At 43.2% G+C, this 24723-nt stretch overlaps 1 protein-coding gene across 1 annotated transcript; it reads right to left on the bottom strand.

Moving 5' to 3' along the window:
- Positions 1-705: 705 nt before the first annotated feature.
- LOC126413055 (myrosinase 1-like) lies at positions 706-23618 on the bottom strand. The gene is made up of 11 exons (XM_050082953.1): positions 23432-23618; positions 18559-18692; positions 14353-14487; positions 14137-14259; positions 12973-13156; positions 10414-10508; positions 7139-7286; positions 3980-4128; positions 1662-1796; positions 1124-1230; positions 706-832 (listed from the first exon to the last, which is right to left on the bottom strand). Exons 1-11 carry the CDS (start codon positions 23616-23618, stop codon positions 706-708), a joined length of 1524 nt encoding a protein of 507 aa, XP_049938910.1.
- Between the last annotated feature and the right edge of the window lie 1105 nt (positions 23619-24723).

The following is a 24723-nucleotide window of genomic DNA, read 5'->3' as shown; positions in this document are numbered from 1 at the left end:
GCTATCAACTGTAGGATTTAACCAGCTTTCTGTACATAGTATTATTTGAGCGTCTCTGCTTTTCAGGAGCGTTTCAAATAAAGTTTTATAGTTTGCCTACATGGGCAATAAGAATATCCGACAGATGACTTGTGTACAATTAAGTCTTCCCGATAATCAAGACGAAGAAAAGATTATGAACAATATTCTGTCTGCCTATAGTTTTCATTATTTACCTGAAAGTAATGGGGGAAATTTTTAACCCCGAACTCCAACAATGATGATTCGTTACTGTTGTAACAAATCTGGAGAAAGATATTTGTATCGATCTAGAACTGATCTACACTATACCGGAAAATATGTTGTTGAGTAAGGATTGTATGGACCAGACGTGTACCATTTCCTATTAGAAACAAGAAATTACGCTACAACAGTAAGTATTTAAGTATTAAGTGTTTCGAAATTCACGGAAAACAGATAAAACTTCAGAAAATTTGTTTGATGGGACTCTAACTCAGAACTTTCTGAGCCAGAAACAGTTCATTTTTCAACCTTATTCCAGAGAAACGATTCCAGATTATGGGAAATTACGTCTTCAGGTGGAGATCGAAGATACTCTTTACGTAAGTCATATGTGGAAAGTGGGTGTAATAGAGAAGAAAATACATGATGTGCGTAATTAACACAGTTTCTTTATTGTTTCCACAGTGCACACATTCTCAGGCATTACTTCAGGTATTTAGCTGGAAGTGTTTTCGTTTTGAAGATCTGTCCAAGGACCTTGCTGGATGCCTTGGGCGTCCTTTTGCGATCCGGATCATTAAAGTCCACATAGTGAAGTCCAAATCTTGTCCTGAAACAACAGAAAAGTATAATATTTAAACAAGCTGCACATGAAGCGAAAGCATTTTATGGCTGCAATTAGTGTATCTTTTTAGTTATCACGTTACATATACATGATTGGGTGTAATAACAGATGTGCACGTAGCAGTTACGTTTACAAGACACATATCTTGCATATGTACTCCTGGAATTAGTAAAATTTTTTATGCTGTCTAATTGAGATACTCCGAGAACGTCATAGCCCGTAGTAGTAATAACAATGTTTGAGAGCAATTGCTCACGTTTGTCTAGAATTACTTACGTGAATCCTGTGCCCCACTCAAAGTTATCCAGCAGACTCCAGGCTGTGTAGCCTATGACGTCGACGCCGTCTTCATTAATAGCCTTCAGCATCTCAGCCAAGTAGCTCTGTTAACAACAAATGAACCTATATTTTAATAAATAGAAGCTATGAAATATATGTAATGGTTAAGATGATGGAACCACGTTAATAGAAAAAACGAAACAAACACTGTTTATCTGTTTCATGTAAATATGGGTACGATGGTGTAGTGCAACATTTTCAAAGTCCCACTGCAGAGAGCTCTATTACAATGTTCACAAATAACACGATAATTGTTTTTTAAATGTTGTTGAGAAATATTTGTGAGTGTGACATGTCCACAGTGTCTCCTTATATGCTACGCAACAGCAATAATTTCATCTATTTTTCAAAAAATGTGACCTGTGTATGGATTTTCTACTTTTCCAAAAAATTCTCACTGACAACCTGCTGAAGAAATACAGCATAAGTTTCTGATAATGTCCTTTGCATCAAAACAGATGGACAGAGTACACACCGTGTAGTAGTCTATTCTGCCCTGGTCCTCGAGTTCTCCAGTGTCGGACCAGCCGTTCTCCATGACGAAGATCGGGTAGCCAGGGTACTGCTGGGCGAGCCAGTTGAACAGCTTGCGGAAGGCCCAAGGAGTGCTCTGCAAGAGTAACGTGGCAATCAGACGTTCTGGCATGAAGGATAACATCGTAGAAATGTTCAGGTGTTTCCCTTTGCCTTGTCTTTTATTGTTTAAAACGTGAAGCTACTGCAGAATATTGCATGTAGCAGACATGTGACATGCGATAAACTTGTAGACGGGGGGAAGACACTGTGCCATCTTGCAAGACACATAACGCTTGTCGGACAAGGCAAGGAGGATGTAAGAGGCGAGTTATCACAGGCAAGAGGGAATTCTTCGCTAAAAGGAGTCCAGTGGTATTCAAAATAGGTCTCAGATTGGAGAAGAATTTTTTGAATGTCTGCATATGGAGTATAGCGTAGAATGGAAGTGAATCATGGGTTGTGGGATACTGACGAGTACTGGAATATGTGGAGAATACTGAGTAAAAGAAAGGGTAGGACGAGACCAAGTGTGCTAACATATCAGGGAGTAGTTTCCATGGTACTAGAGGGAGCTGTAGGATATACGAACTGTAGAGATGATAGGAAACTGGGATATACAGGGTGTTTCAAAAATACTTCCACAAACTTTCACACAGGTCCCTTTCACCAATATAAGAAAAAAAATTCACATCAACGTTTGTCCGAAAATCCGTTTTCAAGTTATATATGAACACTTCCTGCTTAGGTAATCGAAGCTCATCGAGTCACTAACTCACAATAAATGCTCGAAACGTCCCCTCTTGCTTCTAAATACGCATGCACTGGTCAAAACATAGACTGTCGCGCCATTACAAATACTGCCTGATGGTTTCGAAGGGTTTTTCAGCCTTCCCTGATACGTCATTGAAGATTTTTATGCATCTGAGGGGGGTATGCTGCGTAGGCCAATTGCTTAGGATGTCCCCAAAGATCATAATCCAAAGGACTGAGGTCGGAGGAACGTTGAGGCCTTGGAACTGGTTCTGTTCTACCTGTACATCCGTCACGGTAGATACCAGCCAGTGCATCCCTTACACTGAGACTTAAATGTGCTGGAGCTACGTCACTCATAAACCATATGTTTCTTCTTGTTTGCAGGGTCACATCCTTTATTAGGTGTTGGAGTGTCCTGAATAAAGTCCCTTTAGACAGATCTCATAAGACATACTTGGAGAACGTAGGACCCTACCAGACAGTCACATCCAATTAAACTGATGTTGATTCTAGCCTGTATTGTAGTATCAGGACTGAGATCGTCCCATATGGTTTGGTCGCCGAAATTTGTTGTTTCACGTCCTCTAAACGTTGCCTCGTTTATAAACAAAACTGAAGAGACAAACAATGGATTGGCAGTTATTGCGACATACCACTGGCAAAAGTTCTCCCTTGGTGCGTGATCGACAGGCGTGAGGGCCTGCAGAAGTTGAAGATGGTACGGATACGTGAGTGGTTCGTGAAGAATCTTCCATGCTGACCTTGGAGAAGTACGATATGCCAGGGCAACATGTCTTGCGCTGATGTCAGGCTCTTCTTCGATAGCCCGTAGAATGTGATTTTTCTTGTCAAGCGTATAAGCAACACGTGGTCTTTTTCGATTAACAACCTGTGATGCTAAGGATCTGAACTCGGCAACGCACCGATACACAGCACCAGAGGCTGGATGACTCAGTTGTCTTCGCTCTGGAAAAGTCGTCTAACGCAGATGTGCGGCTTTGTGTATAGTAACATTTGTGTGGTTGTATGTAAAAATCATGTGTGGCCGCTCACGAAATAAACATCCTGTCATGTTTGAAAGGAGCAGTTTTAGATAACTCGGTACTTCTAGTAAATACACACAATGGACACGTTGAAGACAGACGAATGACGAATGTAAATAAGTCTCCCTGGCAAGAAAACACCATCTAGGTTGCAATGAGTCAAACGGCTGCATAGCTAAGTGCTGTTGTTAGATTGCACCTGGAAAGTCGTTGAATGTTAACTTCCATCAATAACTCGAAAACGAAGGATTTTCGCACATATGATTATATGAATGTCTTTTCTTCTTTCGTCGTAAGGAACTTACCTCCAAAGTTCGTTTAAATTTTTTTGAATCACACTGTATACAACAAATAATCGAGGACGTTGTGTGTACTATCTTGCAAGTTTCTCGTTTGGTTTCTGTAAATGCATCACAGAGCAGAGATATAAAGCACAAGACAGACAGAAATGAGTGACTCTCTGTACAGCGAGGCTACGAACCCTGTGCCAGGTGGATGCCCCCTGCGGTGCGTCCGTGTATTCCCCGATAACGACGCCCGCGTCAAATTCCATGGAGGGGTCGTAGCCGCTGGAGCCGTCTGATACTGGGTTGGCCGTGTAGTGGTTCAGTCCGTAGAAGTCAGACGTGCCTGAAATAAGACAGTACACTGTCACACACGTACTTATAGCTGATACAGCATTTTCACAAATGTAGAAGTTTGTTTAACCATGCAACAAACGGACCGAGAAAATACTTCATAAATCGCACAAGCTGACAGATTTTTCTCCTATCGATAGAAAACGCGAAATATTCAGTTGCGTCAAGGTTCACGGTCACCAAAAATAGTCTGAAAGGCAAGATCACCACACTACCTGTTATTAAATTAATTAAAATATCTGTTTATCTTGTTTTCATTACTGTGCAATTTCTATTGCGAAACTAATTTCAAATGCTTGTAAAGTATTATCGCGAGACGTCGCTATAGTCCTGTGTCTTTGCACATTTTCGTTCTTATCATTGTGTTATCTGAAGATCAATTTTTTGTGGGCTATAGATTTGCAAACATTTGTTGACGGTTCCAGGGCAGAAATTTCGCAGTAATGTAAACAAAAGAATACTCTATAACACCCAATGGTAACCAGTGAGGTAGAATGGTGTAATCCTGCAATACTGACATATACATGAGTTTGAAATGATGTGGTTTATTTCTAATTTTTATACCCGACAAATTCACCCATTCATTTTTTGTGGGTCAAAATCTTAAAAGCGACTGATAACTATTACAAACAAGATAAATTCACTATCAGTTCATGAAGATAACAGGCAGTACTTGTTTGGTACTCTTAGAGAACATATTATGTGTTTTTATACTGTGATAATAGCTGTACACGGCATAGGAACGTTAGTCCTTTAGCTGCAATATGCAGAAGATCCTTCGTTCCATTTACGGATAGAGCATTAGTTGCTTGATTGTTTGTACACTATTCAATGTCCAGTTATATGACTAATTTTTATCTGTATTGTATCTACGAGAATGGAACATCCAATGCCGGAGCCTGTTTCTTGATCATACCCCAGTTACTAGTTCTTGGAATTCTCATTGAAGATATGTGCGAGATATTACCTATTTCCCGTGAGGCTATGTTAGTAGAGATTTTAAATAGTTTCTCGCATACTCATGTGCACATCAAATAAAGCTGAGACTCCACCTTTCTTTGTATACACTTAATCAATTCTGGAAGTGACAGGTCAAAGACTTATCAGCATTATCAGTGAATCAAAGTATGAAGCTCAAGTTATACAAACTGTACCTACATGATCAGTCACTTCATGCCTCTCCATGTTTTCATCTCCTGACATTTGTATAACATAATTGAATCCAACAGAGTCTCATTAACAGCGAAGCTCAAGATACTATTATCGCTTCATGTCGTCCAAAAGAATACATTTCCCTGCATTTTGACCTTGTTTCCACTTCGATATTTTGCCAAGAATAAAATGATGTTAATTCCTTATTCATAACATTTATACCTGAGAAAAGTCTGGCCCCGCAAAGCAACTGAAACAGTGGAGTACTCTAAGTAAAATACAGAAAAACTTTACAGTATTTCCTAAGTGCATGGCAGCAATATCAAGATAGAACTTTCGGTTTGGGTATGATTGCTCCCTAACGTTTCTTATTAAGAAATGTACTGTTCCATTGTGAGAGTCTTTCCTGTTTGAGGAAAAAGAGTGAGGAATTACTTGAGTGTAAGTAGCTCGGTCCCCTATGACTCCTAGCTGTAGAAATGTGATTTGTGTTTGGCATTCCAACACGAGTATTGATAATTATCTCTGCGTTTTCAGAAGAGGACTGCACGAAAACTGCAAGACATGCAGAAAAGAGACACATATCAGTGACGAGAGCATGTCTCCAAGTTTTTAACTTATTACAGGTGCTGAGTATAAGCACTACTTGCTGCGTGGCAAATGTCAATACTTTAGCCAAAATCTTGACATATGGATCTCAAGAAGTCACGGTCGATATCAGCGACGGCACTAATTATCTTTCGTTGTCACTTATTCAGATTTAGTGATGGCAGATGCAGGAACAGACTGTCTTTTACATAACCCACAATTATAAATCAAAGACAGATGACTGTGGGGACAACTGGAGAAGAAGAGCATTATGATAGGAAGTATGACCAATCCAACGCTGAAGCAATTCGACACTGAGGTAACCATCATGTTGCAAAATGAAATCTCCGCTGTCTTGCTGTAATGGTGGAATAAGCCATTACTGCAGTGTGACCAAGTACATGAAACCAGTCACAATTTTCTCCGCAATGAAAAATGGTTCATAAAGCTTTTGAAGAGGATATGGCGTACAAGAAGTTAACTGTAAGTGAATCATGAATATGTTCTATAATCTTTTTATGTATTTTCTGTGCCAAAAGCACGAACGTTATGACAATTCACCTTACCAGATACATGGAATGTGGCTTTGTCACTGAAAACCGATTTCTGTGTTGCTGCAAGTCATTCCAAAATATAGGACGAAGCTCATTCTGCCGAGCAGTCAGCGCACGCAAGTGAATCCAGTATGGTTTCACAAGCAGACGATTGTATAGGATGAGGTGACATTTGACTGTGGTATCTGCAGTTCTCTGCTCGCATGTGTCGACTATTTCTTAAGGCTCCTGACGAACGATTCCCACAGTTGCTCACTGTCTCTGCTGATAGTCCTGGACAGTTTGTTTCCTTCACACTACATAAGCAGCTAGTCTACCGGAATCCGTCTTACCTTCATGGATTCTTCTGTCCGTTGGAGATTTTAAACGATATCTGGCATGAAACTGACGCTGAACGTCACAACTGACTTTCATTTAGCGAATTCAGCGACAAGAAATGCACCCATCAATCTATTACATGCCATATTCTGAAATACCTGCCGATAGTATTGCGCTCTCCAACTATGGCACGGCGCATATTACCAGTTGAAACTTGGAGACAAGCTATATCCGCTGATACGAGAAGTTTTTTCGTATTTCTTGATGTTTTCATGCTGTGGTCATCTGAAACCCTGAAAGTACTTTCGAAGAACCTTTTATAATGGACAGAATTCAAGCACGAACAAGCCCAGCAAAGCGCACTAGCTGTGGCTGGTGTCGTTTACTCACCCCTGATGTATTCCACCTCCTCCGGTGTGAGCTCCACTAGTCGGGACCTGGGGTAGCCCGCAGCCTTACTGTTTGCCGCAATCCTCTGCTTCACCACCTCAGGCCAGTCTCCTTCGGCCGTGAAAATCGGGTGACTGTACAGGCCAGACTGGAACATAAATTCCTTAGGTGAAATCAGTAGCCAAAGTGCAGAATCTTAAGTAGTAATTCTTCCATGCATACTGTCTCAGATGATCATAAGTTAAATACACTCCTGGAAATGGAAAAAAGAACACATTGACACCGGTGTGTCAGACCCTCCATACTTGCTCCGGACACTGCGAGAGGGCTGTACAAGCAATGATCACACGCACGGCACAGCGGACACACCAGGAACCGCGGTGTTGGCCGTCGAATGGCGCTAGCTGCGCAGCATTTGTGCATCGCCGCCGTCAGTGTCAGCCAGTTTGCCGTGGCATACGGAGCTCCATCGCAGTCTTTAACACTGGTAGCATGCCGCGACAGCGTGGACGTGAACCATATGTGCAGTTGACGGACTTTGAGCGAGGGCGTATAGTGGGCATGCGGGAGGCCAGGTGGACGTACCGCCGAATTCCTCAACACGTGGGGCGTGAGGTCTCCACAGTACATCGATTTTGTCGCCAGTGGTCGGCGGAAGGTGCACGTGCCTGTCGACCAGGGACCAGACCGCAGCGACGCACGGATGCACGCCAAGACCGTAGGATCCTACGCAGTGCCGTAGGGGACCGCACCGCCACTTCCCAGCAAATTAGGGACACTGTTGCTCCTGGGGTATCGGCGAGGACCATTCGCAACCGTCTCCATGAAGCTGGGCTACGGTCCCGCACACCGTTAGGCCGTCTTCCGCTCACGCCCCAACATCGTGCAGCCCGCCTCCAGTGGTGTCGCGACAGGCGTGAATGGAGGGACGAATGGAGACGTGTCGTCTTCAGCGATGAGAGTTGCTTCTGCCTTGGTGCCAATGATGGTCGTATGCGTGTTTGGCGCCGTGCAGGTGAGCGCCACAATCAGGACTGCATACGACCGAGGCACACAGGGCCAACACCCGGCATCATGGTGTGGGGATCGATCTCCTACACTGGCCGTACACCACTGGTGATCGTCGAGGGGACACTGAATAGTGCACGGTACATCCAAACCGTCATCGAACCCATCGTTCTACCATTCCTAGACCGGCAAGGGAACTTGCTGTTCCAAAAGGACAATGCACGTCCGCATGTATCCCGTGCCACCCAACGTGCTCTAGAAGGTGTAAGTCAACTACCCTGGCCAGCAAGATCTCCGGATCTGTCCCCCATTGAGCATGTTTGGGACTGGATGAAGCGTCGTCTCACGCGGTCTGCACGTCCAGGACGAACGCTGGTCCAACTGAGGCGCCAGGTGGAAATGGCATGGCAAGCCGTTCCACAGGACTACATCCAGCATCTCTACGATTGTCTCCATGGGAGAATAGCAGCCTGCATTGCTGCGAAAGGTGGATATACACTGTACTAGTGCCGACATTGTGCATGCTCTGTTGCCTGTGTCTATGTGTCTGTGTTCTGTCAGTGTTATCATGTGATGTATCTGACCCCAGGAATGTGTCAATAAAGTTTCCCCTTCCTGGGACAATGAATTCACGGTGTTCTTATTTAAATTTCCAGGAGTGTAGTTGCATATATTTGGAATGCGAAAAATGATTTTGGCAAAAAGAATGGAATTCCTTTTAGTCTTGGAAAGAGTACTGAAAGTAATTAAGTGTTGGTCACACTGTCAATGCGGAACCTAGGAGACGATTGACGACATGGGCATGTCCAGTAGTGACATGCTACAAATTAAGGCATGTGAAGCTGACCTCATGTGACTTATATTCGACCCTTCTAGCAAGCTGCTCGCTTGCAGTACTTATCAATTGGAATCATCTGCGACAGTTTCTGTTCTTCTGGACCCTTCTGGGGTTTTCTGTGATACAGCTGCAGACAAACTCTGTTAATGAAATAGGCTGTGAGTGAGTGTTGACTACAGTAAAGCAGTCATCAATATGAAAATTCCTTTGAACACCACAGTACTTTTCCAGGCATGGTCCTGTTGCGTTGTCCATTACTGTACAGACTTTTCCTTCGCCCCTGATCTTTGTACTATGTGGCATGTGACTTCCGTAAGGATCGTGAACGCTGGCCTGTAGGGTAGCTATACACATAAGTAAAGCTTGAAAGTGGCGATTTATTTGTTTGTAGGTGAAGCCAACAGATGCGCATAAATCTACATCTGCATCTATACTCTGTAAACCACTGTGAAGTGAATGGCAGTTGCCGGCAGGGGTGGCCGAGCGGCTCTAGGCGCTACAGTCTGGAACCGCGCGACTGCTACAGTCGCAGGTTCGAATCGTGCCTCCAGCGTGGATGTATGTGATGTCCTTAGATTAGTTAGGTCTAGGTACTTCTATACCCTGTTTGGGTGTCCTTCATGGCACGACATCCTGGGCTTATAATACACGGCGAGAGTTTCTACTGCCTGTCTTCGTGCTTGCCAAACCCTCCCTTGGCCGCCAAGGTCGCCGGATGTTCCCCGGTTGAAAACATTTGGAGCATTATGGGCAGGACCCTGCAACCACCTCAGGATTTTGACGATCTAACGCAACAATTGGACATAATTTGGCACGATATCCCTCAGGAGGACAAGCAGAAACTCTGCCAATTAATCCCAAGCAGAATAACTGCTTGCATAAGGACCAGAAGTAAACCTACGCGCTAGTGACGAATTCAATTTGTGAAGCACTTTCTCTTGAAGAAAACATTCAATTTTTCTGAAATTGCAATCATTTGTTTGTCTGTACGTGTACAACCCATCTACCGATTTCCGTTCCATTTGTTCCATTTGGATAATTCCTTCATGGTACGTAGCTTGTTTGTCATAGAGCGTAGCTTTCCTTAGTATGTTGATTCGTGACTATAAGGAATATAAACAATGTTAATAAAGTCATTCAGTGGGTTGCATTTCGTCTTGAACAGTATATTTTGGACCTGATGACTTAACATCGTCTGATCACTATTAGAAAAGCAAAACACAAGAGCGGTTCTAAGAACATTGTTTCATAATGAATGAAACGCTGAAGAAACAGTTCTTCAGATTTAGCCAGGAATTAACGTTGGATGGCAGGTTGTTTAAGTAATGTTATGGCACACCGTGTTAATCAGAGCCTTCGCCCTCCATCTGAAGGGCACTAACATCCTTATTGTAATACAGGAAAGGTTATAAGAGTTCCTGGTACTTACGTAGAACTGCATCTTGCGTTCTGCTGCCTCAATGTCTGCTGCAGAGTCGGTGGCGGGTTCATACCACATGTTATTAATTGTGATGCCGACCTTTCCTGTGATAAGAGAGATACATGCCAGTTATACACTCTGTACGATAGCTAAGAGAAACAACACACGAGGCACTAACAAGTGGACGACGTTTCAGCAAATTAATGTAAGTAGAAAGCATTGGTAGCATGTTTAACAGTTTTGAAAGATAGGAAATGTATGTTTATTCAATACGCAGAGATAGGACAGCAAAGATAACCGAAATGAATATCATGTCCCCAATTTTCACCCAGAGGAAGTCAAAGATGGTTTGAAAGTTATTCACAAACTTCTCTCAAAAGCCAAGAGCCTATTCACATTAAAGGTCGCTGAGGACTAATCTCATAGACGAAATGAAACAATTTTATGAAATGTTGAGGCCTGTAGCAGGGCGTTGATGCCCACGGTGTTTAGAGACATAAACCATTAGTCATCAACATCATCAGACAGTGTAATACTGATTCGTAGTTATACAAGTTGTATGGACCAAATATTTGTGAATTCCGTGGGGCGAACCAAATAAGATGTGTCATCATCTCTATCTGCAAATGTCATGCGCAATCTCTGCGCAGTGTCTTGCGTATTGGTAAAACTCGACATTTCGTGCAGAACTTGCACACTCAGTGCTGACGTGTATCTAGTGTGTATCTCATTGATCTGATATCTAGCTGAACAATGCTGCACTCGAATCAGGGTTTTCTGCAATGTATTGATATAACATGTCATGTGATAGCAAGATCCTTAAGTTTTTAAGAGAACTACATATGAGTCGTTGTGTTTGGGAAATCCAACGGGATAATGCCAATGTGATAATATACAAAGTTATTGTAAATTAGATTTCTGTTTGTTACTGTCCGATGTAATATTTTATTAGAGCAAATATGCTCAGGAATATTAATTTTAATTATGGACAAAGCAATGACCACCATCCCCTTCCAACCACTTCCTTCCCTTTCACCAATTCGCGATTTACTATTTTTGTACTACTGCTACATTGCAGACGTTAATCTAAACGTCTCTCGTTGCTGGTTACCGGGACGCCACATTTCGCTAACCTCAGAACGACTGTATAAACAGAATATGGGCGTAACGACTCACAACGATTCGTTGCACCATGAATTTGTACTGCAACGGCGATTAGTGTTAGAAAGTGCGTCTTTATTCTACAGGCACTGAGTGCGGCACAACGTACAAAATTGGAACTAATACCTAATAAAAATTATATTTTTAACAAACCTACACTGCTCTTTGTGGGACTGCAACGCGAACGTTAGTTGCCTTCAGCGGTCGTCTTAACATCTAAACTCGATTGGTTTTAGCACTAAACTGATAAATATTTAGATAGACCTCTGCATCAGCGGTTATCAGCTTGTGTTCTGCAGAAGATCAAGCTCAGTAAGGCATTGTTGAGCTTCCGTGAAAAAAAATAAAGGAATTCAACAAATTTAGGAGCTGATACAGAGTTTTAGGGAGAGACTTTTTTGATTGCTAGGAGATAAGCTTACTATTCCTCTTTAACAGTACTACATTATGTAACATTAGTTATCGAGGTTTATTGCGCAACAATGCTGTTTTATCTTGCACAGCGATCGTGAGAGAACGATAAGAGTTTATAGTGGCACACAGACAATCAATTTTCACCCACACCATATGTAAATGGAATAGAATAGGAATGATCAAATGAGACTGTATGGTTCCAGAAACCTTTTCAGGTCTCAAATATCTATATCGCACGTATGCATGCTGGAGCGATGTATGGAAATTTGTACCAAGGCCGAGATTCGAACCCCGGTCTCCTGCTCACTAGACAGGTGCGCTAATCACTACGCAACCGGGCACAGTGGTTTTGCACAACTACGTGAACTACCCTATCACGCCCTGCTCCTCAATCCAAATTCCTCTAAATGCTGTTCGAGTTTATGGAGAATAGCGAGTGGACTGAGGCGTGAATGGGAATTTGCATTGAGGAGGCGTGCTAGGGTAGTCCACGTAGTTGTGTAAAGCCACTGGGCCCGGTTGCGTAGTGGTTAGCGCACCTTTCTAGTAAGCAGGAGGCCCGGGTTCGAATCTCGAACTTCGTACAAATTTTCATTCGTCGCTTCAGTCTGCAAATATACAGAACAAGAACTGGCTAATATTGATGTGAAGTACTCCCCAGCATACAAAGAGGTGCTTAGTGTATACCTAGTTGTAGATGCAGTGACGTACAGGGTGTGAAGTGACTGTTAAGGGCAAATTGTGATCTTTGGTTCGTATAATGTAAATTGGACGAGCTGTACTAATCAAACCTAGTAGGCCTCACTTGTAGAGATCGCTCACTACATGACTTGCGTGATATGAGACTTGCGTTTACAGTAAACAGATCTTCTTAAAAGATTTTAGAATTTCATTTACCGGGTCGCCAAAGATGGTTACTCAAGTTTGAATACCACGTGGCTCACATTTGCTTCACTCTTCGTGAGTGGAGCCATAATGACGAACGATATTTACCTTTCTGAGTCTGTCGGTACTTCTCGTCGTAGAGGCGGTAGGCCCCAGCGTGTGCTTTGAGCAGGGTGTAGGCCGCCATGTAGTCTCCCACGCCTGACGAGTTGATGCCCGGGGCGATAAGGAAGCCTCCAGAGTAGCCTAAGACGACACTGGCCGGCTCGTTGAACGTCTGCCACCACTTCACCTGCTCACACAACACGTGGTTAGTTCATTAAACAGGACTATAGCTGTCATCCTATGTTCGTTTACTTTAATCCATTGGATATCACCTCAGTCTAATTATGTGGTAGAGCGATAAATGTTTGATATCTGCAACCAACAACTGGTTGAGCAACTGACGCGCTACTAAGTGCAGACAGTGAGATGGGGACACATGCAGATGGAACTAAGATCACCTACGTTTAGAGGACGAAAACAGAAATCCACAGACCATACAGTGGTGTGCACGTGAGACAGAAGGTGGTGTGCCAGTACACAGTAACAAGTAGCATTGTACCACATTACACTCCATACAATAGCGTCATTGTGCGCATGCACTTCTGTTGCGTGCACCTTGTGGTGTGTATAGAACACGCAGCGTTGTTTTTAGAGTTAGCGTAGGTTTGATGAAGCTACTTCGTCACTGTGATATAGATTCCGGATGGCATAAGGCAAACGCAAGAAGCGTTAAATGAACAAGCGACAGCGACAGTTCTCGGAATATATGACTTTTTCTGTGGACAGTCAGAAGGAAAAACAGTGGCCCATTGCGCTACTACATTAAAATGCTTGTTAATGTGAACAGCTGCAACTGTAGGTGGTGATAGTGGCACCGAAATCGATCATGGCTCAATAAACGAAATTGAAGATCATTTTTGCAGTCAGAGGCACATTTATAGACAGTCATAAGACTGTGTTCCCACTTACCATCACGGTTGCAAGTTTCAATACATCTATTTCATCGCAATAGAACCCTCGTACCTTTTTTCTGCTTCTGGTTTTTCTAAGTCAAGACAGCGTCGTTTCTATTAAGCTACATATTTTTAGTCTCGAACGACTAACTGTTGATGGAAATGCCTTTTTCCTTATATTTCAGTAGTTAATTCCAGCGTAATATTGAATAAGAAGATAAATGCATAGTTGTACGTCGGCTTTGTAACCCCAGAACACTCTTTTGTCACTTACCCTGTCACCGTAGTTGTCGTAGAGCACTCTGGCGTACTCAACAAAGTAGTCTGCCAGCCTAGGGTTGGGCCACCCCCCGATGTCCTGCAGTGTCTGTGGCAGGTCCCAGTGGAACATCGTCACCTGCAACAAACATATACACCACCGTGTGACGTCACTTTTGATTAGTGATCTAATGTCAAGGTACAGAAACCGGATCACTGAGGTTGCTCTTACCACTGGAGTGATGCCTTTGGCGATCAAGCCGTCGATCACCTTGTTGTAGTAATCGATTCCCTCCTGGTTGATGTTGTTGACGTCTCCGGTGGGGAGAACCCGGGGCCACGATACGGAGAAGCGGTATGCGTCCACCTGCGGCACAAACACAATGCTGACAGACTCGCTTAGAATTTCAAATTACGTTTGACTTTGTCCCTACTCATTTTTCACGAACTCAGCATTAGGTTTACTTTGTGGACTCCTAACTTCTGATGTATCCTTTTATAGCGCTAAAATAGTCTGTAAGTCATTTCCATTTAATTTCTAGAACAAACTCACTAGCAAGGTAAAGGTTAAGTTCCCTGTTCTGCCCTTGGACGGGCCAATAGTGTCCGACCGATCACCGTGTCATCCTCTGCCAATCGCGTCACAGGATGCGGTATGGAGAGGCATGTGGAACTGGCCACTAGCCTACGTATAATCGAAAATCGTGCAGCAATCAAAACGAAATTTAAGTTTTTATATGTTACCTGGCCGTGTAAGTCAGTTCGAAGGTCGCAGGAAGGCATCGGCATACGACCATGCCTAATGAAGCAATGTGTTGTTCAAACCATTCCTCGAACTGATGATATGTTAACTTTATTCAGCTTGTTAGCACTAATGTAGATTCGCTGTCGATGTAACTAAATAGTCTTCTTTTTGTCCACGAATGTAATTTTACCCCACATTCCTTGTCCAGCATTGACGATTTCACCCCGTCCCTACTTTTTCCTATAAATTCATGTTATTTCTTGTCGGGTTTTGTTTTCACCATTCCTGTTTCTTCAATTTTCCCCATCCTTTATCGCTATTACTATGACGCTGCCATCAATTAACTAAGCTTATTCTCCCCCTATTGTTGTCATGGCCTTTGGTAGTAACCATTTGGTATTAGATGCCAAACTGCTGCGATATTTAAAATGTGTTTTCGCCTCTTTTAATATGATCCTTATAATTAGTTATTTCTTGTTGTCTTTCTTGGTGTTTTTGTCCTGCGTCAAAGTGGAGTTGGCCTTGTTACTATTGATTTGGCTGTGTTAGGTGCAGAGGGTGGCCAGATGCCCTTCCTGCCGCCACCTCGTACCCCTCAGGACGAGATTAGTGTACCCCAGCTCTCTGCATCCAGTGGAAGTCATGGAATAGTACGAACGTTTTCAGATGTCTGCGAGTCGTGTAACTGATGCGAAACGTGGGAAACAACCCGGTATTCACCCAGCAGGATGTGGAAAACCGCCTAAGAACCACATCCAGGCTTTTCGGCATACCAGCCCCCGCTAATTCGCCGGGCAGATTAAATCTGGGGCCGGCGCACCTACCCGAGTCCAGGAAGCAGCGCATTAGCGCTCTCCGCCACCCTCCATCGATCAATTAGGTACGTTATGATATTCATTATTATCACCATTACGATTATTACTATTATTTGTATTTCATTACTATTATTTTTCAGATGTATAGAACACGACTACTACTGGCTTCAGTGTTTAGAAAGAGAACCTCAGGAGGAAAGCCTGAATGGCTGTGAGCGATGGCCTTTAGACCGTATACCGATCAGCTTAACTAAGTACATAAATAATTAAATTAAACTTTCTCAACATAGAATCAGACGACCTCTTATGATTATAGCACCCACAAACACACGCGCAAGAACAGCTAACACACTCATTGTTTCCTCCGTTGCTCTGAGTGTGAAACGACGATTTATAATTATGAAAAGTTGTTAACAGAGAACATGATATTAATATAGAATAAGCACTTCTAAACGCAATAGCAATTTTTGCGCGATTAAGTATATTACGTTTTGATTCGCAATTTCGAACATTTAGTAGAAATACCTTCATAATTTTTGAGTATTTCATACCTTTCAAGAGAGGGCTACATTCAGTTACAGCTATCCTACAAAAATGCTTTTTCTGAATTATTCCCTCAAACAACAAGTTAATTAACTGAATTCTAAATTTGTGTCTCGCAGAACATGACGATATTTCGAAACAAGCGATATTTTTCTAAACTTCTGCGAAAGTTATTTCTTTTCTTTTGTTCCTAGTGAGAGCTACTCTCCGCCAGCTGAGCTAGCCGATCGGTACTGCTGAACTGACGCAAGGCCGTGGCTCTCTGATCACTCACCTCTTAGTTATGTAACACTTCTGTAAGCCTCAGCGTATTTACTGACAAAAGGCTATGATATAGAATGGTAGACTTGTAGCTTAAGAATGGTACCAGAGGAAATGCTTCGTTCATCAAATTATACATAGCCAAGCAATTGTAGTTGAGGATAATAAATTCGGAGAATTTGATGACGAATCGTATTCCGCATATTATTCCTTATACAATACAGAAAGTGTCCTGATGTTCGACATTGATTTAACATCCTTTTCACTTCTTTGGTTGATGATTACATCATACTGGCGTCGATTACGACACACAATAGTCATATGCAATGAATTATTTAGTGTTTTTCCTTTAGGTATGATAAATACACTGGTTGATAATTTCAAAGGAGCAGCTAGACTAGTTAACCATAGGCAATAATGGATGACATGAAACACAGTAACGGAGGGAGAGAAAGCAGGGTAACAGATATAAACAATGTTTATACTTGACACTGGTCAGACTACCGACATAAAGACTGATATCGGACACTCAGTGAGTAGTATGTCATCCTTGGCCATTAATGCACTTTTTACACCTGTTACACATAATGGCTACAAACGTGTTGAGGCGTCCTTGGGAGATACTGCTCCATCCCTCTCTCAAGGCGATTTTGAGGTATTTCACGTTTAGGAGAGACGGTGTTCGTTGAGCAGTCTGTCTGCCAAGAGCATACCAGCCATGGGGTATAGGGTCTGGGCCAGGAGAGTATACAGAGAAATCCGTTAAGTTCAATATCTTGACTTTCCAGTGGGTCCGACACCTCAACATTCTGGTGTGAGTGGGCACTGTCGTCCGTAAAGAGCAAGTCTGGACCTACTACTCCCGTAATCATATGGACATGATCTAGAATAGTCTGCCTGCATTACCGCTGTGCTGTTACTTCGCGCAAAGATATGCAGCGGTGTTCGGTCATTGTGCATAACGACTGCACACTCCAAAACTCCTAGGCAATACCAGTGACGTTCATGAACATTCTGTGGTGTGTAACGTGTTCCCCTCTTTCTCCGCATTAACCTGTGGCCAGAATCACTTGTCACAGAGAAACAGGATTATCGAATAACATGACTCTGGACCTCTGTTGCTGCCCCTAGCCAACATGCTCCTTATACCAGCGAACGCTTTCTTGACCGACCGTGGCACGACTGTAGTGAGATGCATTTAACAGGCTTCCGATCATAGAATATAGCCTGATTTAATCGTAGCGAAATGGTTCAGGGTAGAGGCACGGGCAGCGGTAGTGGCTGCAGGGTCTGCAGCGATCTACTTAAGAGTGAGATGTCTCTTTCTTTTCCCCTCTAGGGCTACGTATCGATCCTTTTTCGGTGTGGTGGTCGGCCTTCAACCATGGGCATGCTTTCGCATGGCATCTTCATCTTCAGCGGCCTTTTTTAATTGCTAGATGACACATTTGTAGGCTCCCATCACTGTGGCCATAGTAGTGACACCCCGATCAGCTTAGAGCCTTCCATCTGCTCGTCTACTCAAATGATATCTCGAAGTCGTGTTGTCGTACCACAAGCCCGAATGTCACGCTAATAGGTTCGACGACGACCTTCGTGAAACACCTTGATGCATGAACTATCCAATGCATCCAGGATATTCATGAACAGGTTTCTCTGGAGTTAACTCATCCCGACCTCCATATTTCCTTTTGCTATTATTGGCTGGGTGTTCCGCAGCATTTGCCGATTGCTCCATAGCAATTGCCAGTTATTCCTTAGCAAGTGTCAGTTATTCCTTAACAATTGCCAAGCAATGTAATTAATCAGACTACTATTACTGAAGGCTACAGAGTGAATAATGTTCTTGATTTTCAGTTTATCTACAAAACTGAAATCAGTGTTGATATCTCAAGCAACGCATTACAAGCATCGTCAGTTTTCAGACTCCTACGAATTTTGAAGCTACGGCGCCCTTATTTTGTGTATAGTTAAATAATGAATCAAAAATTTCACTAGACATTAAAATAGATCACAGTTCTGTAGAGGATCACCACTATGTTGTAAGAGTAATACAACTACGAAAAACACTCACGTTCATATCCTTGGCGAGTTGTATGTCTATCTCGTACTTGTGGTAGGAGTCACACGCCACGTCGCCATTGCTGCCATCGGTGGTGATGTTTGGAATTGTGTGGAACATGCGATCGAAAATGCTCTCACCTTTGCCTGCAACACATATTGATCAACAGTTAAAACATTGTACAAAGAAGAAATATTAAATGAGGGTAATTATTTTGTTCTCCAGCCACCAACTTACATTGAATATCACTCTGCACAGATTCTTCGCTCATGTATCTCAGGATACTAGCGGTTAGAAAATACATATCATAAAAAGTTTAGAATGAGAACGCTATTTGGTTTTATTAAAAGAATTCGGTTGGAGGAGTATTGGTGGATGAAATATATGCTACAACTCAAGCATAGTCCGCAAGCTACCGTATAGTGTGTGGCGGAGTGTACCCTGTACCACAACTAGTCATTTCCTTTAGTGTTCCATTCGCCAATAGTGTGAGGGAAAAACGACTATCTATATGCCTCTGTATGAGCCGTAAGCTCTCTGATCCTATCTTCGTGGTACTTACGCGAAATGCACGTTGGCGGCAACAGAATCGTTCTGCAGTCAGCTCCAAATGCCGGTACTCTAAATTTTCTCAGTAGTGCTCCTCGGAAGGAACATCGCTTTCCCTGCAGTGAATCACATTTGAGTCCCAAAGTATCTCCATAATACTTACGTGTTGATAGAACCTACCGGTAATCAAACTAGCAGCCGGACTTTGAATTGTTTCCATGTCTTCCTTTAATCGGACCTGGTGTGGATTTCAAACACTCGAACAGTACTCAAAAATGGATCGCACTAATGTCCTATATGTGGTCTCCTTTACAGATGAATCACACTTTGTGAAAATTCTACCAATAAACCGAAGTCGACCATTCGCTTGCCTACTACATTCCTTACCATGCTCATTCCATTTCATACTGCTCTGCAACTTTATGCCTGCATATTTAATCGATGTGACTGTGTCGAGCAACACACTACTAATACAGTATTCTAACATTACTGATTTGTTTTTGGGTTTCATTGGCATTAAATTACGTTTTTCTCCATTTAGAGACATCTGTCATTCATCAAACCAACTAGAAATTTTATCTAAGTTATCTTGTATCCTCCTTCAGTCAGTCAAAGACGACACCTTCCCTTGCACCACAGTATCACCAGAAAACAGCGACAGGCTGCTGCTTACCCTGTCCGCCAGATCATTTGTGTATACAGAAAATAACAGCGGTCCTATTACACTACCCTGGGGCGCTCATAACGATATCCTTGTCTCTGATGAACGCTCGACGTCGAGGGCAACATACTGGGTTCTGCCACTAAAGAAGTCTTCAAGCCGTTCACATACCTCGCAACCTGTTTCGTATGCTTGTACCTTCGTTAACCTTGGCAGTCTGCCACCGTGAGAAATGATTTACGGAAATGTAGGAATATGGTATCAGCATGTTGCCCATCAGCCATGTTTCACAAGATCTCATTTGAGAAAAGGGCAAGCTGAGTTTCGCGCGAATGATGCTTTCTAAAATCTTGCTGTTTTGTTGACAGAAGCTTTTCCCTCTCAAGGAAATTTATTGTGTTCGAACAGAGAATATGTTCAAGGATTCTGCAACAGACCGATGTAAAAGATATTGCTCTGTAATTTTGCTGGTCCAATCTTTTACCCTTCTTATATACACTAGTCACCTGCGCTTTTTTCTAGTAACTAGGAACTTTGAGCTGGGCGTGAGATTCTCAGTACATCCAGACCAAGTATGGGGCCAATGTTGCAGAGTACTCTTTGTAACCTCGAATTGGGATTCCATCAAAACCTGGCGACTTATTTGCTTTTCTGTGATTCGCTGTGGTAGGCACTCCCGAAGTGTTTGGATGTGAGGACAGCATCCCGCCAAAACCCGTCGTTTGGCATGTTAAGTGAATATCGACTCTGATGTTGTTTCAGGTCCTACGAAAGGATTTCACATATGGTGTAAGTTTATGTAGCAGTCCTGCCACTTCATTACTCTCGAAGGTTCCTCATAGCAATTAGCCGGAGATTTAGACAGACTCGACAATCAGCATCTTGGATGACAAGTTTGGTAATGTTACTATCATCGTTAATCTGACAAGGAATTCTGCGGAATTTTAATGTCCTGCAGTTCGATGGAGCCGTTCTGACTCTTCGATCTAGTTGCCTGGACCAGTGAACTAATTCCACGTCATTAAAACATGGGAAGGTCTCCCGGAGCTTGCAGCATTAGTGGCCTACGAAGTTACTCCAAAAGGCTTTCTATCGTTTGTGATGAACATGATGCCGTGCATCCATCATATACCAGCAGAAAATATATTCATCAAAAGAAGTTTCCAGTCTTTCATGGTAGGTTGTCAGCATATCTTCCTTCACCCTCTTTAAATGAAACAGTTTTCTTGTGTGAATGAGTAAATGTCTCATGCGAGAAACTCTGCTTCCAATATCGGTACAATCGGACTGAACCCGCAAGGTTAGCCGAGAGCGCTAATGCGCTGCTTCCTGGACTCGGGTAGGCGCGCCGGCTCCAGATCGAATCCGCCCAGCGGCTTAACGACGGAGGCCGGTGTGCCGGCCAGCCTGGATGTGGTTTTTAGGCGGTTTTCCACATCCCGCTAGGTGAATACTGGGCTAGTCCCCACGTCCCGCCTCAGTTGCACGGCTTGCAGGCATCTGAACACATTCACACTATTCCATGGATTACGCTAGACACAGAAAATTGGGGTACACTAATTCCGTCCCAGGGGGTACGGTGTGGCGGCAGGAAGGGCATCCAGCCACCCCTTAAATTAACCTTGCCAAATCCGTTTAACCTTGCTGACCCTGCGTCATTGTGGGAAAAAGGCACAAGCAAAAGAAAGAAAAGAAAAACTGTTCTGTCCGGACTATTCGTTCTCCAACAGGTCCAGAATGTCCAGCACTGGCTTTAGATAGCAATTTCTGTTCCAGAGCAAGACAAGTTTCACACCAAAGACAGAAAAAGGGCTGTTTGTCCCTTTACCTCACGTTCAGCATACGACATCAGTTCTGACCGGAGTTCCGTCTAGACCGTTTTATTTACCACTGTCGGTTAATCCGTCAAAAATTAAGGCAATAGTCAAACTATTCCCATGTCTGAAGTTACTGCGTTCACTGCTATTGCTGTGCGGCGTCGTAATACGCCCAAAGCTGCTGAAAGGGTGGCACGTAAGCGGCGTCTTTCACTACTCTCCACAAAAAAGTCGCAAATCTTGAGATCATGCGACCTAGGAGGCAAAACTACTTTTGTTGCCGTGTTATCGGCATCGCGACTCAACACAAATTGTGCAACAAACGAGCGAGCGAACTAGATAGCTGCACCACAGTGACCCCTGCCGGTAACGACGCGACATGAACTGGCACCTTACAGCTGGCGCCAAAGTCAACTTTTACTTTCGATGCGAAAGTTAGCCGGCCGCAGTGGCCGAGCGGTTAAAGGCGCTACAGTCTGGAATCGCACGACCGCTGCGGTCGCAGGTTCGAATCCTGCCTCGGGCATGGATGTGTGTGCTGTCCTTAGGTTAGTTAGATTTAAGTAGTTCTAAGTTCTAGGGGACTTATGACCACAGCAGTTGAGTCCCATAGTGCTCAGAGCCATTTGAACCATTTTGATGCGAAAGTTAAAATTGACCCCAAGTTTCAGCCTTCATTCACATGAAAGATGCAGTGTTGTCAAATAAGATGCATCTTTTGAAACAGCTTGTAGTTTGTAATGATTTGCCCGTTGACTTCCCTGCTTCCTTCATTTAAGGCAGTTAATCCGTTTTATTTTTGCACCACGTGTAGCTTACGCCCAAGGTTATACTCGACCAACGAAACAAACATTGTCCTATATACTTGTCATACCGTTTCCCCTGTTCCGCCTCATTCAAAAGCATCACAAGATATTTTAGTTACGATATGATCCACAACTGTCAGCAATTTACGGATAATAAAATTTCCTGCACACTTACAATAATTTATTTGATTAAAATATCCATTTGTTTTTCAGTCACTACTGCGCAGTCTCAGCTGAGTGGACTTTTTGAAGCACATCAAATGCAGATACTTGCGACACAGTAGAAGCATTCATCAAGTCACATATTAGTAAAAACCATAACGGGTTGAACAGACTTCACAGTTATTGAAGATAAGACAATGTCATCCACTCCGTATGCTGTAGTTTTCCCTTTCACGAATAATATTAATTAATAGTCTTTGTAGTCATTAGGTTTTCTCTGTTTTACTCATCGCCCACATCATTCTCGTGTTTCGTATATCTATTTGAGCTCCACGTAATTCCACTACTCTTATTCCGAATGACTCATGAACGTACTGGCCCAACTAGACTCAAACAACTCTCTGAATATAAGTTCGCGTTCTCGATTGAAGAACTTACGTTCGCAACCTTACAATGTCCCATCCAATGGGAGTCCGTGCGGCTATCAAAGAACTTGGCCCCGGTAGATATTAAACAATTACACCAGTTTCTGCCTCATTAACAGCCATTTCATATGACATGTAATTCGCATGAATAACCGCAGTCGTTGTACGTGCGCGAAATCGATCGTGCTTTTCGATTTGTCTATTTTTTTTTAGTAAGAAATTTTATATCTGGAGTAGCTACTATTGCCACCAAATGTCTGCAGGTGTTGATTCAGATCAATGTCTCCATGAACTTCGCAATATTCATGCACTTAAAATGTCTTACTGAGAAAAACTATCACCTTGACAAATTCCACATGAGAAAGGTCTTCCATGGCATTTCTGTCTTTTAACACACAAGGACATGCTGGTGCTTAAGCGTAGGTAATACCGAATGTTTCAGGCGCGAAGACAAAGAGTTCTTACCGCCTTCATTCCAGGCGCCCTCCACCTGGTAGGACGCGGTGGCAGCTGCGAAGATGAAGTCCTTGGGGAATTTGTTGGGAGGTCCTCGTGCTCCAGGTCTTCCCGGGCGACCCAGGACACCGGCTGCCAAAAGAAAGAGCAAGCACACGGAGGACCTCATCTTCACCACTGCAATCTGCCTGTGCATGTACGGTTTTATACTCTGCGTATCTGCGTAATCTAACCGCAAGATGTGTTTTCAGTGAGGCTGGAGCACACACATTGTCGATTAAAGGCTTAGAGAAATTTTTAGATGGGCGTGGGTGTGACCTTCGTATTATCTTGTTTGTAGTCCGTCATTGTGGCACGAGATGCCTGTTTGATGAGCTCGAACTTTGAAGCAAAAGTAAGTAAACTCTATTTTTGTTGCGACGACGAGAATTATGGTGTACGATTAGCCCAGCGTATAATTTCCTCCGGTGTTTATTTCAAACGGCGGTTTATCTGCCGCGAGGTATTTTGCACAGTCACTGGACCTGCCTTACGTTTCCTTATCTCTTGCTAAAACGCGGTAATCGCCCAGAGAGTAGGCAGTGGCTGAACTCATACGAAGCGATAAAAGACGTCGGAAAGACACTCCTCCTTTCTCTCAGCCGCTCCTCCGCAGATGCTACGCGACTCTGTCCCTGTCAGTATCTTCATCAGTTTCCCTGCGTTCTCAACATCTCCTGGGTGGATATTTCCCACCTCAGACTGATTCTATCCGCATAGATCAGCTGCGGCAAACGACGGTGAAGAACAGTGTACACAAATCACTCTTTTCTGCTGGGTAGAAAGTTCAGACAGTATTTCCGCTTTGCAGTTTCACATAGCTGCCGTTTTGTTTATTCTACATATTAGCCACGTGCTCTTTCTATACGTTCATTATTGTTAAATTCTGTGACCCAACGACAAGAAAACTGATTATCAAATGAAATGAAATTTTTTTGTGGTAAGTTGCTATGGGACAAAACTGCTGAGATCATCGGTCCCTAGGCTTACACACTAATTAAACTAACTTACGCTAAGAACAACACATACATCCAACCCCGAGGGAGGACTCGAACCTCCAATGGAGGGAGCCTCGCGAACCGTGACAAGGCGCCCTGAGACCGCGCGGCTACCCCGTGCGGCTTATATCTGTGCAACAGCTGTCTATTGTAGTGACTGAGAAGGTGCCTAGTCTAGTGATTTCTTATGCATAAGTGCGTGTATTCTGAGTTTATGTATCTTTCCAGGGTTAATCAGGAAAAAAACATTTGGATGTGCCTTGC

Source organism: Schistocerca serialis, chromosome 7, assembly GCF_023864345.2.
Source record: "Schistocerca serialis cubense isolate TAMUIC-IGC-003099 chromosome 7, iqSchSeri2.2, whole genome shotgun sequence".
Lineage (NCBI taxonomy): Eukaryota > Metazoa > Arthropoda > Insecta > Orthoptera > Acrididae > Schistocerca > Schistocerca serialis.
Note: the sequence above shows the minus strand (reverse complement) of the source record. Positions and strands in the feature narration are given on the sequence as shown.